This window comes from Muscardinus avellanarius, assembly GCF_963383645.1.
Source record: "Muscardinus avellanarius genome assembly, chromosome: 8".
In the NCBI taxonomy this organism is placed as follows: Eukaryota; Metazoa; Chordata; class Mammalia; order Rodentia; family Gliridae; genus Muscardinus; species Muscardinus avellanarius.
Window position 1 is genome coordinate 82,046,893 of NC_137794.1, and position 21,409 is coordinate 82,068,301.

The 21,409-nt window shown below is 35.0% G+C and overlaps 1 protein-coding gene across 1 annotated transcript; it reads right to left on the minus strand.

Moving 5' to 3' along the window:
- Window positions 1-2,759: 2,759 nt before the first annotated feature.
- LOC308265868 (NADH dehydrogenase [ubiquinone] 1 subunit C1, mitochondrial-like) lies at window positions 2,760-2,990 on the minus strand (the record flags this gene model as incomplete). The annotated part of the gene is made up of 1 exon (XM_080699816.1): window positions 2,760-2,990. One exon carries the CDS (start codon window positions 2,988-2,990, stop codon window positions 2,760-2,762), a length of 231 nt encoding a protein of 76 aa, XP_080555942.1.
- Window positions 2,991-21,409: the final 18,419 nt, after the last annotated feature.

Here is a 21,409-nt window from a genome sequence, read left to right on the forward strand (position 1 = left end):
GGAAATTTTATATTTGCTTTAGAGTCTCACTTGAGTGAAATAGACCTGTGTCCCAGAAGGGCTTATATTATATAGAATAGCAGCCTTATTAAGATATAATTTGCATGTCAGCAATTTCTATATTTATATATACATTAAATGAAGATTAGTACATTTGTATTATTAGTACATGACCATCACTGTTCAGTTTTTACATTTCACTTACTAAAAAGGTTCTCTTCTATTCTTTTTTAGTTAATGAATGCTCCACTCCCGCCCCAGAAAACAAGCACCAAACTTTCTTACTCTAAGTTTTCCTTTCTAGACTTTTTTGTATAAGTGGATTTATACAATGTGGAGTCTTTGGTGTCTGATTTCTTTGTGTTGCATTTTTTTTTATGGTACTGTGGACAGAACCCAGGGGCATTCTACCTCTGAGCTACACCACCAGCCCTATTTTTTCTTCTTTCTTTTGAAATAGGGTCTCACTGAGTTGCAAAGGGCCTCACTAAGTAGCTGAGGCTGTCTGCAAACCTCGATACTCCTGTCTCAGCTTTTCAAATGCTGGAATTAATAGCGGGGCTTGGCGGCACACACTTGTAATTCCCACGTTTGGGAGGCTGAGACAGGAGGATCGTCGTGCAGGTTCGAAGCCAGCCTCAGCTGGCTTAAGAGACACTGTTTCCAAATAAAATATAAAATAGGTCTGAGAGTATAGCCTGGAGGTAGAAAGCCCCAGGGTTCCGTCCCTAGTACCACCAAAAAAAAAAAAAAAAAAAATGCTAGGACTAAAAGTGTGTGCCACCATGCCCGGTTTATGTAATATATATATATATATATATATATATATATATATATATATATATATATATATATACTACATGTATTAGAACCTTGTTATCTTTATCAGAGTAGCAGTCCATATTTGGGATAGGGCATATTTTGTCTATAAGTTAATATTTGGATTTTTTCTCATTTTATTTTATTTATTTATTTATTTTTCATTTGCAGGTCAGGGGATGGAACCCAAGGGCATTTGACCTCCGAGCTACACCCCCTCCCCTATTTTGTATTCTTTATTTTGAAATTGGGTCTCACTAAGTTGCAGAGGGCCTCACTAAAGTAGCTGAGGCTGTCCGCGAACTGGGATCCTCAGGTCTCAGCCTCCGGAATGCTGGGATTACAAGCATGCGTCACCACGCCCTGCTTCTCATACTATTTTAAAGAAGTGATTACGAGCTGGGCGTGGTGGCGCATGCTTGTAATCCCCACACTTGGGAGGCAGAGACAGGAGGATTGCGCAGGTTTGAAGCCAGCCTCACTGGCTAAAGAGACCCTGTTTTCAAATTAAAAATATAAAATAGGTCTGGGAGTGTAGCCTGGAGGTAGAAGGACCATGGGTTCCAACTCCATTGCCACCAAAAAAAAAAAAAAATAGTGATTATGAATCATGTTTATTTGCACACAAATGTTTGAGTAATATTTAAAAAGTTACATGATAAGTACATGAACTAAATGTCACATCATATCCATGTACATGTAAGTTTTTTGGTTTTACGTATTACTTAAAAATAAAATTTAACTTAAAATATATTTTGATGGCTGGGCGTGGTGGCACATACTTGTAATTCCCACACTTGGGAGGCCGAGATAGGAGGATCCCGCAGGTTCGAAGCCAGCCTCAGCTGGCTTAAGAGACTGTTTCCAAATAAAATATAAAATAGGTCTGAGAGTGTAGCCTGGAGGTAGAAAGCCCCTGGGTTCTATCCCCAGTACCACCCCCCAAAAATTATATATATATGGCAATGGGAAAATTTAAATATGGGCTGAGTTCAATGATGTAAAATTATTATTAAATTTTTAGTTGTGACAGGAGTACTGTGTTTATGGTGATGCATGTTCTTTTTAGATTATATGTGCTGAGAGGCTGTAAGTTTAATTTCTGCAAAAGTCTTCCATGTGCAGAGTCAAATCTTTTAGGTACTACATCATTGATCTTCATTCTGCCATCTGGAGCTAAAAGTATGAGATAGTATTGTCACACACACAAAAATGTTAACCTCTCTGTTTTCAACAGAATAATTGAAATAAAAATGCATATATGCAAAGAGAGGATTACAAAAATTTGAGTATCTCCATAATATTATATTAGTTTTATGTCACATACAACATTTATTTACCTTTATTTTTATTTATTTATTTATTTATTTATTTATTTATTTATTTATTTATTTTGGTGGTACTGGGGTTCCTGGAAGCCCTTCTACCTCTGGGCTACACTCCCAGACCTATTTTTATATTTTTATTTGGAAAAAGGGTCTCTTAAGCCAGCGCGGCTGGCTTCGAACCTGTGCGATCCTCCTGTCTCCACCTCCCAAGTGCAGGAATTACAAGCGTGTGCTACCACGCCCGGCACCTTTTATTTTTTTAAAATATTTTTATTGGTGCATTGTAATCATATATCACATTGGAATACAAGACTTAAGAGGATATAAAAGCATACATCATCCAATTAGCCCTCATCCAATCCCTATCCCATTTCCTCCCTCTCCCTCGATCCCATGCTTGAGGTTATTATCTTTGATACATTTGTTTACGTACCTCCTGAGTTTTATTTATTTATTTATTTATTTATTTATTTATTTATTTATTTTACTTGATACACATTCAAATTTACTTTTTGTTTTTTAAATCTCACATTCACAGCTCAAAAGATTGGTGAATACAGAGAAAGTGCCATAATCAGTATATGGAACACACTATATTAGGACTTCCAAAATTTATTCCAACCCATTTTTTCTTTTATACTCTGAAACATCTTCATTATGTTGTCTGATGAGATAGAATGACAGGAAACCAGAGGTGCCCAAGGTCATCCCAACTTTCAGCCAGTTTGGTTTGTCATCAGGTGGATCCCGCACATAGAACTTTGATCGTGCTAAAGAGCTGCTTGGGAGCCTGGCAGGAGCCAGCAGCCATGAGAAGGGATGCAGCAGTGCGGATGGCATCATGTTTTTGGCTATCTCCTGAGTTTTAAATAGGTTCCATCCTCCCCCATTCCATCCCCTCTGATTGTCACCTTAATTGCTTCGCTATAGGGCCCTTTCTATAACTCGACCTCCTCTTGTTACCCCTTTCCTCCTAGTTTTTGCTAATTAGGGGAAGCATCTGGTTTTTATTTTCTGTGATATTTCTCTGTGCATGCTGCATTGCAAGTTCCGATCCCACTCTTGACGACCCTAGTAGTGGCCTGGCCACCCTGAGGACACTGATACCGACCTTGCTGGATCCAGCACTGGCCTTGCCTCATGGGAGGCCCCTCTGGTCGTGCTGGCCCCCGCACCGGCCTAACCCCTCGTCTGGCTCCAATCATGGCCTTGGAGGCCCCAGTACTGGCCTTGCCTCAAGGCAGGCTCCAATCCCAGCCTCGCTGACCCTGGCACTGGCCTAACCCCTTGGCAGGCTCCTATACTAGCCTCGGAGGCCCCAGCACCAGCCTTGCCTCATGGCAGGCTCCGATCCTGGACTCGCTGGCCCCGGCACCAGCCTTACCCCTCGGTGGGCTCCAATTCAGGCCTCGGAGGCCCCAGCTCCGGCCTTGCCTCACGGCAGGCTCCAATTCCAGCCTCGCTGGCCCTGGCACTGGCCTAACCCCTTGGCAGGCTCCGATCCTGGCCTTGGAGGCCCCAGCACCGGCCTTGCCTCATGGCAGGCACATACAACCTTTTAAATACATGACTCCTCCAAATAGACATGTTTAGTTAGAGGTCAAGTTTATCTATTTGCAATAATTCAGATATTATGATATATATTTTCTTGATGCCTACTTCTCATTGTAAAGCCTTGAGAACTCTGTAAAGGAGAGAAAGTTTAATGTAGTGCCTCCTTTTGAGCCTCAATACTTAGTGATTTAGGAATATTATGCATTTTGTAGGGTACATGAGTACATGCTAACAGCCAAAGTGAACCCAAAATGGTACTGTTTATTTGCATTTTAGTTCTACTACACAATTATTTGTTTCAAGCCTTTTGGTCCAATGATAATTTAAATTACTTTGAAGGAGAAACTATAGATGAGCTAATTGGGTCACCTATTATAGAGGTAAGGTGACCTAATTGAGAGGAATGGGGGGAGAGAAGAATATTTTCTAACGTACAGGATGTACATTCACAAACATATCAAAGTCAATCACTAAGCCAAACATAAGAAGGAGGGAGGGGGAAAGAAGTGGGAATTGGGTTGGGGTAATTGGGTGATGTGTGCATGTGTGCCTCTATCATCTTGTACTTCATTAAGATGTATGACTACAGTGCACCGATTAAAAAATTAAAAAAAGAATATTGATTCTTTCCTCTCATGCTCTACAATCACAAATAATAAAACATACCATCTTTTACTTTAAATTCCACAATAGTACATTTATATACTTTTTATTCTTTTTTAAAAATAAAGTCCAAATTTTCTAGGCGTGATTTTTAAGCTTAATGAGGCTTGGGGAAACGACTGTGGTGGTTATAGAAGTAGTTGCATGCAGTAAGAAGTTTGGTTTTAAATCTGAGATCTGTTTTATATTACCTGTGTGAACAGATTTAAATAACTTAATCTCTCTGCACCTCAGTTTCCTTAAATGTAAAATAAAAGTAAAGATGTAGCTATCTCATAGATTAAATAAGTGAAGTGATTATCGTGATATCTTTCCTAAGTCTCAAAAATTAAATTATTTTTATGTTTATTTGGTATGTAAGCAAGCTAAAAATTAGGTAGAAAAGCTAGGCATTCTTTCTTGCTATGGTTTTAGTGAATGATGGTCCATTTGTTAAAGAAATTGTGAAGAAAGCTGATGAGAGATTTCTCCTGAAATACAATGGGAGGGAGAGGGATAGTGTCAAGATTTATGTCCTAGGGAATTGAGCACAAATGAGAGCGAACTCCATAATCATAAGAAAATTGGAATATTAAGTTCAGAATTTTGAGGAAAAGGAAAGAAAAAGAACAGTGATCATGTATGTTGGGGAAGAAAATCCTAAAAAGAGAAATCTGATGAAAGAGGAACTCAAGAAATGCCAAGGTTCTTACTATATGTTGATTCACTCATTAATGTGTTTGTTCATCAGGTGGCATCTCTAACAGTGCTAGGTGAAATAATGTGTTCTTGCTATATGTTGATTCACTCATTAATGTGTTCATCAGGTGGCATCTCTAACAGTGCTAGGTGAAATAATGTGTTCTTGCTGACCATTACTTACACAGTTGATCCTTCTATATAGCAAGCAACTAAATAAATCGTCTAGCCAGCAAGCCCAGCCCAACCTTAAGTTTTCTGGAGAAAGCTTCGTCTATGTAGAGACTAAATAGTTTAGCCTAGATATCAGACTGACGATGGAAGTGAAAGTATTCATTGTGCTTTGGAGTTTGTAGTATCTTCCTACCTTTTTTTTTTTTTTTTTTTTGATTTGTACTAGGCAGATTTGCAGAGAAAAAAAAGTTTGGTAAGAAAAAACAATAGCATTGATATATATTTAAGATTCAGCTTCTACCTTTTGTAAGTACAAAGAGTTCTGCTTTTGATTTACATTCCTTTGGCTGTGATTTGTTGTTCTTGTAGCTTTATTAACAGTATTTAAATGTGTCTAAGTCTGACAAATCACTTAGACAAAATCAAAGAACAGCAAGTACTTGTTTCTGAGAAGCTAACAAGAAATAGTTCTTACAACAAATTAGCTTAATTTTAGTTTACAGTAATCTAAAGTTTTAGATTTATTTATTTATATTCATAATGTTCTTTTGCATTAAACTGTTTAATAAAGTGCTTATTTTCAGAAGCTTATGAGGATGCTACATACATCATTCTGTTTAATATCCATAACAGAGGACTCTGACTTGATACTGAAAGTTTTGAGTATTTCTTTTAGAATTTGGATTTTGATTTTTACATTCTGCAGCAATATAATTTTGTGATATGTGTGAGAAATAAAAAGTGGATGGTAAAATTGAATTCTATGATGTGAAGGGGAAAATTGATGAAAATATAATTGATTCAGAGATTTTTGTCGAACAAATGAAACTGACAATTTTTCACCAACATTGAAAACAAATTGCATTTTTTTCTGATTTTCTTGGAGACACGAGTGAAATAAGATGTAATAAATACTGTACTTGTGTGTTTACTTACCAAAATGTTCTCCTCAGAAAAAGTAATGATACCCTTTCATTGACATCATCCAAGTGATAATATACTTTTGTTTCTGTCATTGGAGTAATAATAACCTTTCAACCACATCACTGCACAGTGCTTTTCTCTTTTATTGTACATAATGTATAAAAATAAAAAGGCTATATTATTTCTTAAGAAGTAAGGTTGTTAAACTCACAGACATCAGAAAACTATTAGTCCTTCTTAATGTGTATTACATTTCTATAGATTCTTGTACCTTTCTAAAAAAATTTAATTTTAATATTTTTTAATTGTCAATTTATACTTAACTACAGAGCTCTGATACTTCATATATCAAAAACATGACTTAAACCAGTTACAGTAGCTTATACCACAATGAGAAGAAATTAGATTTCTTCTGTTTTATTTCTTGCCAAATACTTCTCAGGTTAGGTTGCAAAGTCTAGTTTGTATAAAATAGTACCAGTTGTATTTATGTTCAACTTATGTTGATGGGTGAATTTAATATAATTCAATAAAGAATGAACACTAGTCATGGTGAGAATTTAATCTTTTTTCTCAAAATACTAATAATGTAAGTAAACTCTCAGCTTCAACATAAAACATTGGTATATACTTAATGTCTATAATAAATTGAGCGCAGCACAGTATGAAATAAATTCTGTTTTGATCTCTTTACTTACTACCTCTCAAGATTAAAGAATATAAGTCCTGTCTATTTTATTAAGTCTGATTTAGTTCATCATAATTTGTAATGGTATGATTTATGCTAGATAATGGAAATTAGTATTACTCTTTGTAATAAGAACACTGAAAAACATATTGAATGTTCACAATAAAGAACTAATCTTAATAAACTAATTAGGTAGTTTCATCATATATACGTGAATCTCAGGATATAGGCCTAAAATAATTTTCTAGCAACTAATTTCAAAATTTTGTATCTTTAAGTAATTGTTTATTAAATGTGTCTATTTCTGATCTTGTTCATTCCCCAAGGAGTTTTACCTGAGCTGAATAGTGATGATTTGAAGGCATTCTTATAAATAACGGGCAGATATGGTAATAGCATTTTTTGATTTCTACTACTGCAAATAGTCTCTAACTTAAAACCTAAATTGTTGTCTATGCAATTTTATGGGAAAAAGGGAAGCCCAAGTAAAGCTTTTTTGTTTTTTCAGCCTGTGGATTTATTTAGCAGAATAAGAAAACTTAGGAATGGGTTTGAGTTATTCTGAAAACCACCTTTCAGTTTTAGTGTTGGGAAGAAAGGTATTGTTCATCAAATCACTGATAATGAGAGTATGGAGAAGAATTTGTTATTTAGCTAATGTGACTTAGAATGCCAGTTTCCTTTTTGTCAGTATTAAACACAAAGTATTATTCTCAGCTGATATTGTTAAATTTTTTGATAGTACCTTTATTAAGATGTAACTCGCAAACCATATAATTCACCCATTTTTAATGTAAAATTTAATGTTTTTTAAACATTATTCAGAGAGTTAAGCAACCATTGCCACAATAAATTTTAGAACATTTTCATTACCCCCAAAATAAATTCCATACCCATTAGCAGTCATTCCTCATATCCTCCTAACCATACGCCAGACTCCCTTTCAGCCCCAGGCAACCACTAATGTACTTCCTGTCTCTATATATTTGCCTATTCTGAAAATATTTAAATTGGAATTATGTAATATGTGGTTCTTTTGAGGTTGACTTCTTTCACTTAGTGTAATGTGTTTAATGCTCATACATTGTTGTAGCATATGTCAATGTATCTTTGTTTTTTTATTGGCAAATAATATTCCTTTCTATGGATGTAGCACATTTTATTTAGCCACTTATCAGTTGAAGGACATTGAGTTATTTCCATTCATTTTTATTTTTTTTAGTACTGGGGATGGAACAGGGGCATTCTACCTCCCAGCTACACCTCCAGCCCTATTTTTTATTCTTTATTTTGAAGCAGGGTCTCATGAGTTGCAAAGGGCCTCACTATGTAGCAGAGGCTGTCCATGAACCTCGATCCTCCTGTCTTAGCTACAAGAGGGATGGTAAAACACTATGTCCCTGAATGCCCCCTTTCTGTTCCTCAAAACTTAGCCAAATTGAGAGAACAAGGAGAGCAATCCTGGGCCAGAAAGTCCAGAGACATATTATCTTGAGGAATACTGGCTTTATGTTATGCCTATTGGGAACTAGGACAAGTCAGTGTTATCTGTAGGAATCTTCTTTCTTGCATGTACATACACCAGGACGGTTGCTTTTTGGGATGCTCTTTAAACAAGCAATAATGCTGAGGGTGTCACTACACCCTATAACATAAAACCCCCTTATAAGTGGGGATTGGTGTGTAACTCTGGGCACCATGGAAAGGATGTATGTCACTCATCCAATGGATGAATGCTGTAAAGGAGAAGAGGCACTGCTTGCTAGAGCAAGGTAATGGACAGAGGTGCTGTCTGTTTAGCCTACTATCACTGAACTCTTTTTAGAGCAGTCACCCATCTCTTGAAAGCTTTCCCCAGTAAACCATATGTTCCACATAGTATCGGTGGGCACTTTCTTTGGTTTTTCCACAGCTTACCCCACTGCCCTGGCGCAGCTGGGCTATGGACATGGCAGCTACTAAGGATAGTGCTTTTGTAAATCATATATGCTTTCACTTCTTTAGGTACATGCCTAGCAGTGGAATTACTAGATCATGTGGTAGCTTAAGAGAAATACAACCTACCTTTTGTAAAGTAATAAGAGTCCTTGGGTGGTATCACTGAAAATGATAATCTCAATTTATAAACTCATTGAACAATATCATTTTCTTTTAGAATTCCTGCTGCATTTTACCATACAAGAAGTCACCAACGGGCTGTGGTGGTAAATGCCTATAATCCCTATACTTGGGAGTCTGAGACAGGAGGATTGCAGAGTCAAGGGCAGCCTCAACAACTTAGCAAAATCTTGTTTATAAACAAAAATAAAAAAGGGATTGGGGTGTAGCTTTGATTTAGAATGCCCCTGAGTTCAATCTCCAGTATTATATACAAACAAAAATATTATCCCTGCCTAAAAACTCTTTGAAATAAGCATGAATCTATGGCATTAATTTTGGATAAAGTAAAAGCTCTTAAAATATATAAATGTATTTATATTTTTAAGCAGGGTAAAGTTTGGTCATAAACCTAGGTGAAATCCTAAATTCCAGCAAGTTTCTAGCAAGAAGTTGTGGAATGCATGTCATGATTCCAGACTTGGGCACAGTGATAACTCTGGTGTCTGGTTTGAGTAACAGCTCTTTTAGTCAGCTGTCAGCATCTTCCTCCTCCATGCTTCTTGCTCTTGAGCCTGCCCTTCTTTATTCTAGCTCATAGACAATCAAGTGGAATTTTGCCAATTAACAGCCAAACCCTGTGGCAGGAGAGTAAGAGTTCATTAACATGAATGTGGGAAAAGGCATATGTTAGGCCAGGAAGGAAAATTTTCCACAGAGGAGGAAAGAAAAAACATTAAAGTCCCTTTTAGGGACTTAGTAAATCATGTCTGCTTTGCCATGTGTTTAAGGCTATTAAATTAAGTTACCAAGAAACAAGCCCCCAAACTTATATGCATGAAAAGATGCAAAAATAACATGTAACAATAAAGAAAATTTCCTACTTAAAATTTAATGCTGATATGATTAAAAACATATATCAACAGCTTAAAGGCAATCAGACTTCATAATCAAGAAATGGGCTTGCTATAATAAAAACAAGCTTTATTGTCATTTAGGGTGTGGATTTAATTTATGATTATTTTTAAGAGCCAGAAATGGTAGGAGGTGATTCATTTATTTAGATTGAAAACTACATCTGGTTTGGAGTTAATAGCCATCTAAAAGTAAAGTATCATTTAAAGAGGCTTGAGGGTATGCCTAAAGCTTTTTACTTTTACATCATTTGCTAATAAGCTAGTTTTCTGGAAGCTATTAAATTAGACTATTTGATTCTGCTGAGATTAAAAAAGAAATATTGGATTCATGTTAGTATTTCATGTAGAAATCTTCCATTACATTCTTCAGGAATTTAAAAAATCTAATATAACAGCCCCTATGCTTTTTTTTTTGCCTTGGAAAATGGTTCTTTATTTGTTGTGTATGAAATAAAATAAATGTAAAAATTTATAGTAGGATAACATTCTGAGCTTACGTTTTACTAGGCTTCAAACTTTATAACCATACCTGGTTTAAAGAATTTCATGATAAATATTTGTGCTGTATGAATTCAGTGGTTTCTACTACTATATGCTAACTTTTGGAAAAACCCGTATTTGAAGGATAGTTATAACAAAAACATTTCCACTTTTCTAATGGAATGTGGAATAAACTAAAATGGAGGAAAAATAGAAAAATTTTGTTTTACATACTTTTATGGGTGCATTGTGGTCTCACATCATATTTTAGGTCAGAGTGATAATGACACACAGGTATATAGTACTTGGTGGGCTTTCCCCTGACTCTCTTCTGCTCCTGACCTCCTCCTCTTCCCTATACAGGGTATGGAGATTGACACTGGTATCCTCACATATGTATATAATGTCAATTAAATTGTTTTTAACTGACAAATCAATTAAAATGATTTCTTCATTAATTTTTCTTCCCTGTCCTTCCCCTAGAACTTTCCTCTTGATCCATTGGGGTTTCTCTGCATTTTATAAAGGAAAGTAAAGAAATATAAAGTGAGAGAATGTCATGACCAACATTTGATTCATACTTAAATATGTATATGGCAAGTGTTATGACATGTTAAGCTGCAATTTTTAAATATTTGGTCTTTTATTTTTCCTTCCTCTCCCTTCTCATCCCTTGTTTCTCTTCTCTTACTTTATTTTTCTATTAAAATTATTTTCAGAGACAAACAAACATGGCTTTACTCTGAGGAGAATTTTAGAAAACGATTGTCTTTCTATTCAGTATAACAAGATGAGGACACATGTGAATGTGTGTGGGTAGTGTGTATATATAATATGGAAGTAGTTTTTTATGATCCGCCTAAAAAAAAGTTCCCAAAAAAGCCTCCTTCACACTCGAAATTATATCATCCTCTCTGTCTCTTTTTGGAAAGATAGGTCTATTATGTCATTTTTGGGGAGGATTTGGGAAGTAGTTTTTATTGAAGAAAATTTAAATATAAATTTGAATTTACTATATTTTTCTTTTGCCTAGAATTTTATATAATTTCTGTATACTTTTGTGAAAAAATAGCTCACAATCTCTGTAATCACATTCTTTCCTTATCTGTATTGAGTTATTTTAACTAAAATACAGTCACAAGCATTATCTATTTTTTCTAAAGTTTTATTTGTATTTATTATTAGGTACCTGGGACTGAACCCAGGAACATTCTACCTCCGAGCTACACTTGAAGCACTATTTTCTATTTTTTATTTTGAAACAGAGTCTCACTCAGTTGCCAATCCTGGCCTCAAACCAACAATTCTCCTGTCTGAATCTCCCAGTTAGTAAGATTACAGGTATGCAACACTACACTTGGCTTTTCCTAAGATTTTAGCTACAGAAATGTAAATATAAAAATAACACAACTAGTTTCTTATGTTACTTATTTAAAAGAGCCTTTAGCTACAGTTGAAGGTCAACTTCCATAAAACAGGTATCTATTGACTTATGAAGGAAAGCTTAAGATTTCAATGATTTTTTTTTTTTTAAATTGGAAATAATGTTCCCATTGCAATACCACCAAACTTGGACCCAGAATGAGAACAAACCTGGTTTGTTTCTTTTACAACAAAGCCAAAGTGTAGTGATCTAGAATTTAATTTCCTTGTGTTGTTTCCTGGGGTTTTCTCTGCCCATGTAATCTGAGCCTTATCTCTGGCTGTGCTGCTCCATAGGGAAATGTGGTGGTCTGGCTTACCACAATTTCATGCTTATTTTAATTAAATCTATACTCGAGCCTTCTATGTTTATTTACCTCTTATTGGCTCTCTAACAAATTACTCAAAGGAGTAGTTGCCATGGTAGTTTACCTTTCCTCCTTCCTGTCCAGTTCTGTACCACTTTTTTCTTCAAGCCCCATCCTTTCCTCTCATCAAGTGATTATTCTGCTCATTTATTTGAAATTATTTAGGACATTTTTCCTTCTTCCTCAACTTGCCAAGATGTGTGTGCTTTTTTTTAATTTTAGAGAATTTATTCTACTATATAACCAGCCTGTCTCTTTGTCCTTGACCCAGATCTTCTTGTTTCATAAGGGACATTATTTTTATACATATTTCCCAGTCTTTACCTACATACACTGTCATTCTGATATCTCCCTATAGCTCTCTAGCTCCTTTTCCTTCTTTTTCTTTACTAACAAGAATTTTTAATGTTCCGTTCATCTCTGTAAGCCTGGCCTTAAGTGTATTTAATTATTTTTTCTCCTTTTCTGTCAGAATTACCTTCTTGAGATCAACATATTGTCTGCTCTAATAGCCACTTATTCATGTGTAATTCTTTTACTCCTTAAAATTGCTTTTCCTTTGACCTTTGGGAAAGTATATTATATTTCTTTACAATACTCTCATTCTTCTCTTTCTAGCTCCTAAATATTCATTCATTTTTAAGTATACTTTTTCACTCTTCTATTGTTTTCTTTGCTGAATTCTAAACCTCAGAGATCTCATCTCTACCAGAACTGCAACTCCTTTCTATGTGAAAAATCACAATATATGAATAATCATGCCCCATTTTCAGAGAGCTTTTGCCTGCATGATTTTATTTATTTATTTATTTATTTATTTATTTATTTATTTATTTTATTTTTGGTGATACTGGGGTTCCTGGAAGCCCTTCTACCTCCGGGCTGCACGCCCAGACCTATTTTATATTTTTATTTGGAAACAGGGTCTCTTAAGCCAGCACGGCTGGCTTCGAACCTGTGCGGTCCTCCTGTCTCCGCCTCCCAAGCGCGGGGATTACAAGCATGCGCCACCATGCCCGGCTGCATGATTATATTTAAATTTCAATATAAATCTGTGAGGTAGATGTTATTATACTCATTTTACAAACTCCCAAATTTATATTTTTATTTTCCAACTATCTGGTCACTTTCCCAAAGCCAGCCAGACATTTATTGCCTTTAGGCATTCAATACTACATAGTAAAATATCCAAGATTAAATTTATAAATGTTTTTCTGCTCCATCCTGTGTCTCTTTTCAATTTTCCAATTGGCTTTAATAATACAGCCATTAGCCAGACCTATTAGTTCAAAATCTTGAAAGTTAAGTTTGACTTCAAATAGTAGAGGCTTCCAAAGAGATTAAGAAGGGTCATAATCATTTTCTAGCCATCTCTATTACCTTTCAATTCACCCTTTAAAAGCCCATTCAGTTAGGTTGTCTTGTTTCCTCTCCTATAGGATTTCCTTTTTCATCTAGAGTTCCTCCTATGACCCATTTCTCCTTAGCTTTCACATATTAGGGAAAGCATCTGATTTCTTATTTTTTGTGACTGACTAATCTCACTTACCAATATGATGTATGAATATAATGCACCAATAAAAAAAAAAAAGCCCATTCAAGTCCCAAATGGTGGTGGATGCCTGTAATTTCTGTACTTGGTAGGCTGAGATAGGAGGATTACAGGTTTGAGAAAGTCTCAACAAAGTGAAACTCTCAGAAACCTAGTAAAACCCAGTATCAAAAAATAAAAATAAATAAGGCTTGTGTTATATCTCAGAAATAGAATACCTTTGGATTTAAACCTCAGTATCACAAACAAACATACAAACAGCAGAAAAAAAAAACACTCAACTGAGCAGTATGGGCATTTGAACAATATTAATTCTTCCAATTCATAAAATGGAATATCTTTATTTATCTCCAATTCCTTTATCAAACTTTTATAAATTTCCAGTGTACAGGTCTTTTACCTCATTGGTTAACTTTATTCCTAAGTATTTTATTTTTGTAGCTACTGTGAATGGGATTGTTTTTTAAATACTACATTATAAGTATATAGAAATATGTGATTTTGTATCATCAAATTTATTATCTGTATTCTGTATTAGCACTAACAGTTATTTTGAGAAGTCTATAAAGTTTGGCATGCATAATATTATAAGTAAGCAGTACTGATCCTTTTTTCAATATACTTTTATTGGTGCATTGTAAATATATATAATAGTGAGGTTCAATGTGATATAAAGATAATTGATTTGGTTATATCACAGAGCACTTGGTGCTGATTCCCTTAGACTCCACCCCACTTCTCTCCCTCCATGTATGTTAGTGAGATTCGTAGTGATATCTTCATATGCAGCCATAGCATTTCTTGAACTTTTTTCTTCATCATCTCTCCTTTTACCCCTCTGTACTTCTTCCTCAACCCCCTTTTACTCTTCTACTGGTCTCTCTTCTCATTTGTCTGAAGTCCCTTTTGTTTCCTATTTTCTCTCTAGCTTCCTCATATAAGAGAAAACAGATGACCCTTGACTTTCTTTTTTAATCTCATTTAAATAAAATATTCTCTAATTGCATCCATTTTTCTAAAACTGACAGTTTTGTTCTTCTGTATGACTGAGTAAAATTCCATCATGTATGTAAACCACAATTTCTTTATTTGTTTATCTTCTTCCTTTCTTTTGTTGAATAGAAGTGGTGTGTGGGGGCACCTTTGCATTGTTTCAGATCTTCAACTAACATCTTCAGCATGTTGTCACCCGGTCCCAATATTCCTAGAAAACTTTTCACAGCTCTCTGTTTGTGTGACATTACCCCCCCCTCCTTTATTGTGATATTGAGCCAGAGCTCCAGTTTCTGGGTTTCACAGTTCTGGTGTCTAATGTTTTTGTTGCCACTTACAAGCTAGATGACTTATTGTAAGTTAACTATCTAAATCTTCCTATCCCCATATTGGTAAACAGTATTGATAATAATAATGCCTTATTTATGGGATGCTTAAAAAGTTAAAATGAGATAAATACATGTGGCTAGTTTATATTAAGTGCTCAAAAATTTTTTTAGATTTATTTATTAAAAAAATTTTTAATTGGTGCATTGTAGTCATACAATATTCTCCAGTTCCACCCATTTTCCTAAAATGACATCATTGTGTTTTTCTTTATGGCTGAGTAAAATTCCATTGTGTATATATCCCATAGTTTTGTAATCCACTCATCTGTTGATGGACATCTTGGCTGGTTTCATAGTTTGGCAATTGTGAATTGTATGGCTACGAACATAGATATGCGTGCATTTATTTGGTAGTTTGGTTTCTATTCTTTTGGGTAGATACCCAGAAGTGGTATTTGCTGGATCATATGGTAGGTTTGTTCTCATTATTCTGAGGATTCTCCATAATGTTTTCCAAAGTGGTTTTACTTGGTTTTGTAGTGCTCAGAATTTTTTTAGCTATTTCACCTCCTAAAGCAGAATATTGTGAATTGATGCAGAACCTGGAGTTTTCAGGTTCATTTTATGGTTTTGTTTCTCTTGGCTTTACAATATTATGACCTGTTCATGATAACTAAATTCACAGTATTTTTATGACATTTACTATATATTGGATGAATTATGATGTTAATATTTTGGTAATAAGATGAGAACAATTTAGGTAACTGCACTAGTGCACAAATACCTGTAATCCCACTACTTAGAAGGCTAAGAGAGGAGGATCACAGTTTGGAAGGCAGTGTGTATTATCTGAGCAAGATACTGTTTCACAATTATAAAATTAAAAACAGACTTGGGGATATAGCTCAGTGGAAAAGTGTTCCTAGTAACTCCTCTTCAAAAACAGAAAGATAAAGATAGATAAATAGATGTTCATAAACAATAAAATTCTTGGTAAAACATAAATACTGATTCAAATTAAGCATTCAACAGAGGAATCAAGTTTTATACACTTGTGCATTTTATATATTATGTAAGTCATCAAAGCATAGTTTATATATAAAATGTTATCTGTTGATTAAGTGTACTCTGATATTGTATCATCAGCTTTCTCTCACTATAACAAAATACTTGAGAAAATTAACTTACACAATAAAAGGTTTAAGACTTCTTGGAAGATGGTGGCCAAGGGAAGTAGTGCATCTTAATTCTACTGACACTTGATCTCTATCACTGTGAAAACAACATCATGACCATGAGAACAGCAAAAAAAAAAAAAAAAAAAAAGCATAAAATTGAACAGAGCAACAGAAATTGAAAGGTTGTGACAATAAAGATAGAAAGCAGAAGAGAGGACAGAAAAATACCATTTCTTCCTCCCCTAGGTAACTGCTGTGGTTACAGAGGCAGAGGAGGTACCGTCTTGCCTAACTGCACCAGTATTGCTGGCACTGGCCTCCAGATACTCCCAGACTAAAAAAAACTGAAGTGAAGTAAGAAGCTGTAGCTCATAAGAATTGTAAGTGGTAGGCTCTGCAATCAATGTTTCACAGGGATACTATTGCCCAGACTCTCAGGTAGATCCAGCAGTGGTGAACAAGTGCACCCTTTCCTCCAGAAATCCAGAGCAAAGCCCAACAATACCAATTCTCCTTTATATTTACTATCTCTAACCTCTATTATATCTTCCCTTAGTACACTCAAACGCTCAGTCTACTCAATCCTATCTGCTACTTTACCCTATTCTTGCATTTAGTACTTGAGCACCTTCCTCCTCACTCAACTTTCACCATTGAATACAACACAACTTGCCCTTTTATATATCAGCTGACATTTGATAGCTGAGTGAGAGCTATCAAAAGCAACAACAAAACAAATTTGATAAACCTGAAATCATGAGCAGAAAGAATAGCAAGGAAACAATAAGCTCCCACAACCCCACAATAACAGAACCCACCAACACAGAATTGCAGAGATCATCAGTAGAACAAATCAGAACTTTAATAGTAGAAATGATACAGGATTTCTGAAAAGAATTTAGAGACCCTGAAAAAAAATAAAGAAAAAAATAAGAAATCTGACACTGTGAACAGGAATCAGAAAGAAGGTTTGAAAAAAGTGAAGGATGCAATCATTAAATTGAAGGCATCAATACAAACTATAAACAGTAGACTAGACCACATGGAAAATAGAATCTCTCTATTAGAATATGATCATTTCAAAAATAAAATAGTATATAATTTAGAAAAATAATTAGACAGCATGAATTGGACATTGAAGGTATATGAGCCAATTTTTTAAAAAGCTAACCTAAAAATACTAGGCATAGAAAAGGAAATAGAAGGTGAAACCAAAGAGATCAACAATCTTTTCAAAAAACTAATATCAGAAAAAATTTCAAACATAGTAAAAGAGAACAATACACAGACACAGGAAACATATAAAACTCTCTAGACAAGATCCAAGAAAAGGTTAATCGTGCCACATAATAGTTAAATGACTAATTTAGAGGTCAAGGACAGAATTTTAAAGGTGACAAAAGCAAAAGACCAAGTGATATCCAGAGGGGGGAAAAAATAATCATTTCAAACTTCCCAAACCAAGTCATAAAAGCCAGGAGGGCCTGGAACAATATATCCCAAACTCTGAAAGAAAATAACTTGCAGCCCCAAATTTCCTACTCAGCAAAAATATTTCTCAAATTCAACAGGGAAATAAAAATCTTCTACAACAAACAAAAGCTAAAGCCAGGCATGGTGGCACATGCTTGTAATCCCTGTGCTTGGGAGGCAGAGACAGGAGGATCATGCAGGTTCGAAGCCAGCCGCATGCGCTGGTTTAGGAGACCCTGTTTCCAAATAAAAATATAAAATAGGTCTGGGAGTGTAGCCCGGAGGTTGAAGGGCTTCCAGGAACCCCAGTAACACCAAGAAGAAAAAAAAGAAAAAAGAAAAAAACTCCCAAAGCTAAAGGAATTTATGTCTTCCAATCCAGCATTAAATAAAACACTCTAAGAGATTAATTACAAAGAACAAATAAGTGATAAATGCTAGAATTAAAGAAATAATAATTTCCATTAAACTAAGAACTAAGCAAATAGAACAAACACTACCTTAAACAGATGTTAAAACCAAAATGTTAGGAATTAAAAATCATCTGAATATAAATGACCTCGAGCCAAGTGTGGTGGCACACACTTGTAATCCCAGCATTCAGGAGGCTGAGATTAGAGGATCGCGGTTTGCAGACAGCCTCAGCTACTAAGTGAGGCTCTCTGCAAGTTATTGAGACCCTGTTTCAAAATAAAGAATAAAAATATAGGGCAGAGGATGTAGCTCAGAGGTCAAATCACTCTGGGTTCCATCCCCAGACCTGCAAAATAAATAAATAGCCTCAACTCTCCAATAAAAAGACATAAGGTGGCAAAAGTATTAAAAACCCAAATCCTCTTATATGCTGCCTGCAAGAAACACAGCTTAAAAGTAAAGATACTCACAAACTAAAGGTAAAGGGCTAGAGCAAGGTAATTCATGTCAATGGAACTTGGAGAAAAGCAGGAATAACAACAATGATATCAGAAAAATTAGACTTTAAACCCAAGCTTATAAGAAGAGACAAAGTATATCATTTTTTACTGGTAAAAGGTAAAATCTAGCAAGAGTAAATAATGATAGTCAACATTTATGCCCCAAACATGGGTGCAGCCACTTTCATAAAACAATCTCTTTGTGACACTATATCACACATAGATTGTATTACAATAATACTGGAAGACTTCAACACTCCTCTCACTACTGACTGATCTTCTAGACAAATGGTCAGTAGAGATGCCTCAAACCTAAAGAACACCATAAAACAAATGGACCTATTAGACACATTCAGAATATTCCACCCAACTACAGCAGAGTTTACATTTTTCTCAGCTGCTCACAGAACCTTTTCCAAAGTTAACCATGACCTAGGCTGCAATGTGAGCATTAGCAGATTTTAAAAATATGACATACTCCCTTGTGTCTTTTCAGACCACAGTGGAATGAAACTAGAAATAAACTAAAAGAAGACCCAGAGTAACCACATAAACATGTAGAGACAGAGCACCACACCACTGAATGAGGAATGGGTCAGAAGAAGCAAATGCTGAAATTAAAAAATTCCTAGAAACAAAAATAGAGATGCAACATATCAAAAACTCTGGGAGACCTTGAAGGCAGTATTCAGAGGAAAACTCTTAGCACTGAGTTCCCACATAAAAAGAAATGAAAATCACCAAATAAATAATCTAATGATATACCTGAAAGCCATTGAAGAACAAAAACATTCTAACCTCAAAGCCAGTAGAAGACAGGGAATTATTAAATTAGAGTAGAAATCAGTGAAGTAGAGAATAAAAAATACAGAAAATCAACAAAACCTAAAGCTGGTTTCTCAAAACAAAACAAAAAGTAAACAAGGTAGATAAACCACTAGCCAACCTAACCCAAAGAAAGGGAGAATCAATCCAAGTTACTAAATAGATGAAAAAGGAGATATTACCACCAACAGCATGGGAATCCTGAGGATTATCAGTAAGTACTTTGAAACACCATACTCAAGCAATCTAGAGAAATTGACAAACTTAGAGATATACAACCTTCCTAATCTGAGTCAAGAAGATATAGAAAATATAAACTGACCAATAGCAAACAAAGAGATTGAAGCAGCAATAAAAAGTCATCAAACAAAAGCCCAGGACCAGATGGTTTCCCAAATGAATTTTATAAAACCTTTATAGAGGAGCTAATTCCAATAACTCTCAATCTATTCCATAAAATAGAAATGGGACCTCCCAAATATATTCTATGAAGCCAACCAACATCAAATTAATACCAAAACTAAATAAAGATAATTTTAAAAAGTTTAGGCCTATATCATTGATGAACTTAGATATAAAACTGCTAAGCAAAATAGTAGCAATATGCATTCAAAACCATATCAAGAAAATCACATCATTCCGAAGTAGCATTCCTCCCAGGGAGGCAAAGTTGGTTGAACATATGAAAAACAATCCATGCAATTCATCACATAAACAGAACCATAGACAAAAATCATAATCATTTCAATAGATGCTGAAAAAGCATTCAATAAAATCTTAACACAAATTGATGCTAAAAGCACCGCCTCAATGTCATAAAGGCAATAAACAAGAGGCCCACAACCAGCATCATATTAAATGGGTAGAAACTGAAAGTTCCTCCTAAAGACAGAAGACAAGGATATTCAAAAGCACTAATTTTTTTCAATATAGTACTTGAGACTAGCCAGAGCAATAAGGCAAGAGAAGAAAATCAAAATAGTAAAAATAAGAAAATAAGAAACAAAACTATCTCTATTTTCAGATGATATGATACTATACCTAGAAGACCCAACAAATTTAATGAGAAGGCTTATAGTACAGGTCAACAAATTCAGTGAAGTGTTTGGATACAAAGTCAATCTTAAAAAAATCAGAAGCTTTTCTGTATGCAAACCACAAACACACTGAAAAAGAAATCCAGAAAACACTTCTACTCAGGATATCCTACCAAAAACAAAAAACAAAAAACCAACTTAGAAATATACCTAACCATCTGGGCATGGTGGTGCATGTGTGAAATCATAGCATCATTTGGGTGGTTGAGACAGAAGGATCTGGGTTCACAGACAGCTTCAGCTACTTAGGCCTTTTGCAACTCAGTGATAACCTGTTTCAAAATAAAGAATAAATAATAGTGTTGGGGTGTAGCTCAGAGGTAGAATGCCTCTGGGTTTCATCCCCAATACCACAAAAATAACAACAACAAAACAAAACAAAAACCCTGACCAAGGTGGTAAAGGACCTCTACAAGAAAAAATATAAAAAATTGAAAAAAGAAATCAAAGAAGACCTTAGACGATGGAACTATTCTTCCAAAAGTCATTTACAGATTCAATGCAATGCCTTTTAAATTACCAAGGTCATTCCTCAAAGACATAGAAAAACCACTCTTTAAATTCATTTGGAACAACAATAAAACCAGAATAAAAAAAGTAGTTTTTAGCAACAAGAACTGTGCAGGAAACATCACAATATCTGACTTCAAAGTATACTACAAAGTCATAGTAATAAAAAAAGCATTTTATTGGCACAAAAACAGACACATAGACCAATGGAGCAGAATAGAAAACTGAGAAAAAAGTTTGCACATTTATATCCAGTATATTTTTGACAAGGTAGCCAAAAACATACATTAAAAAAAGAGAGCCTTTTCAACAGATGGTTTTGTCAAAACTGGATAACCATATGCAGAAAAATGGAAATAAACTCCTCTTTCTCAAACTGCAGAAGAGTCAATTCAAGGTAGATCATAGACTTGGAAATCAGACCAG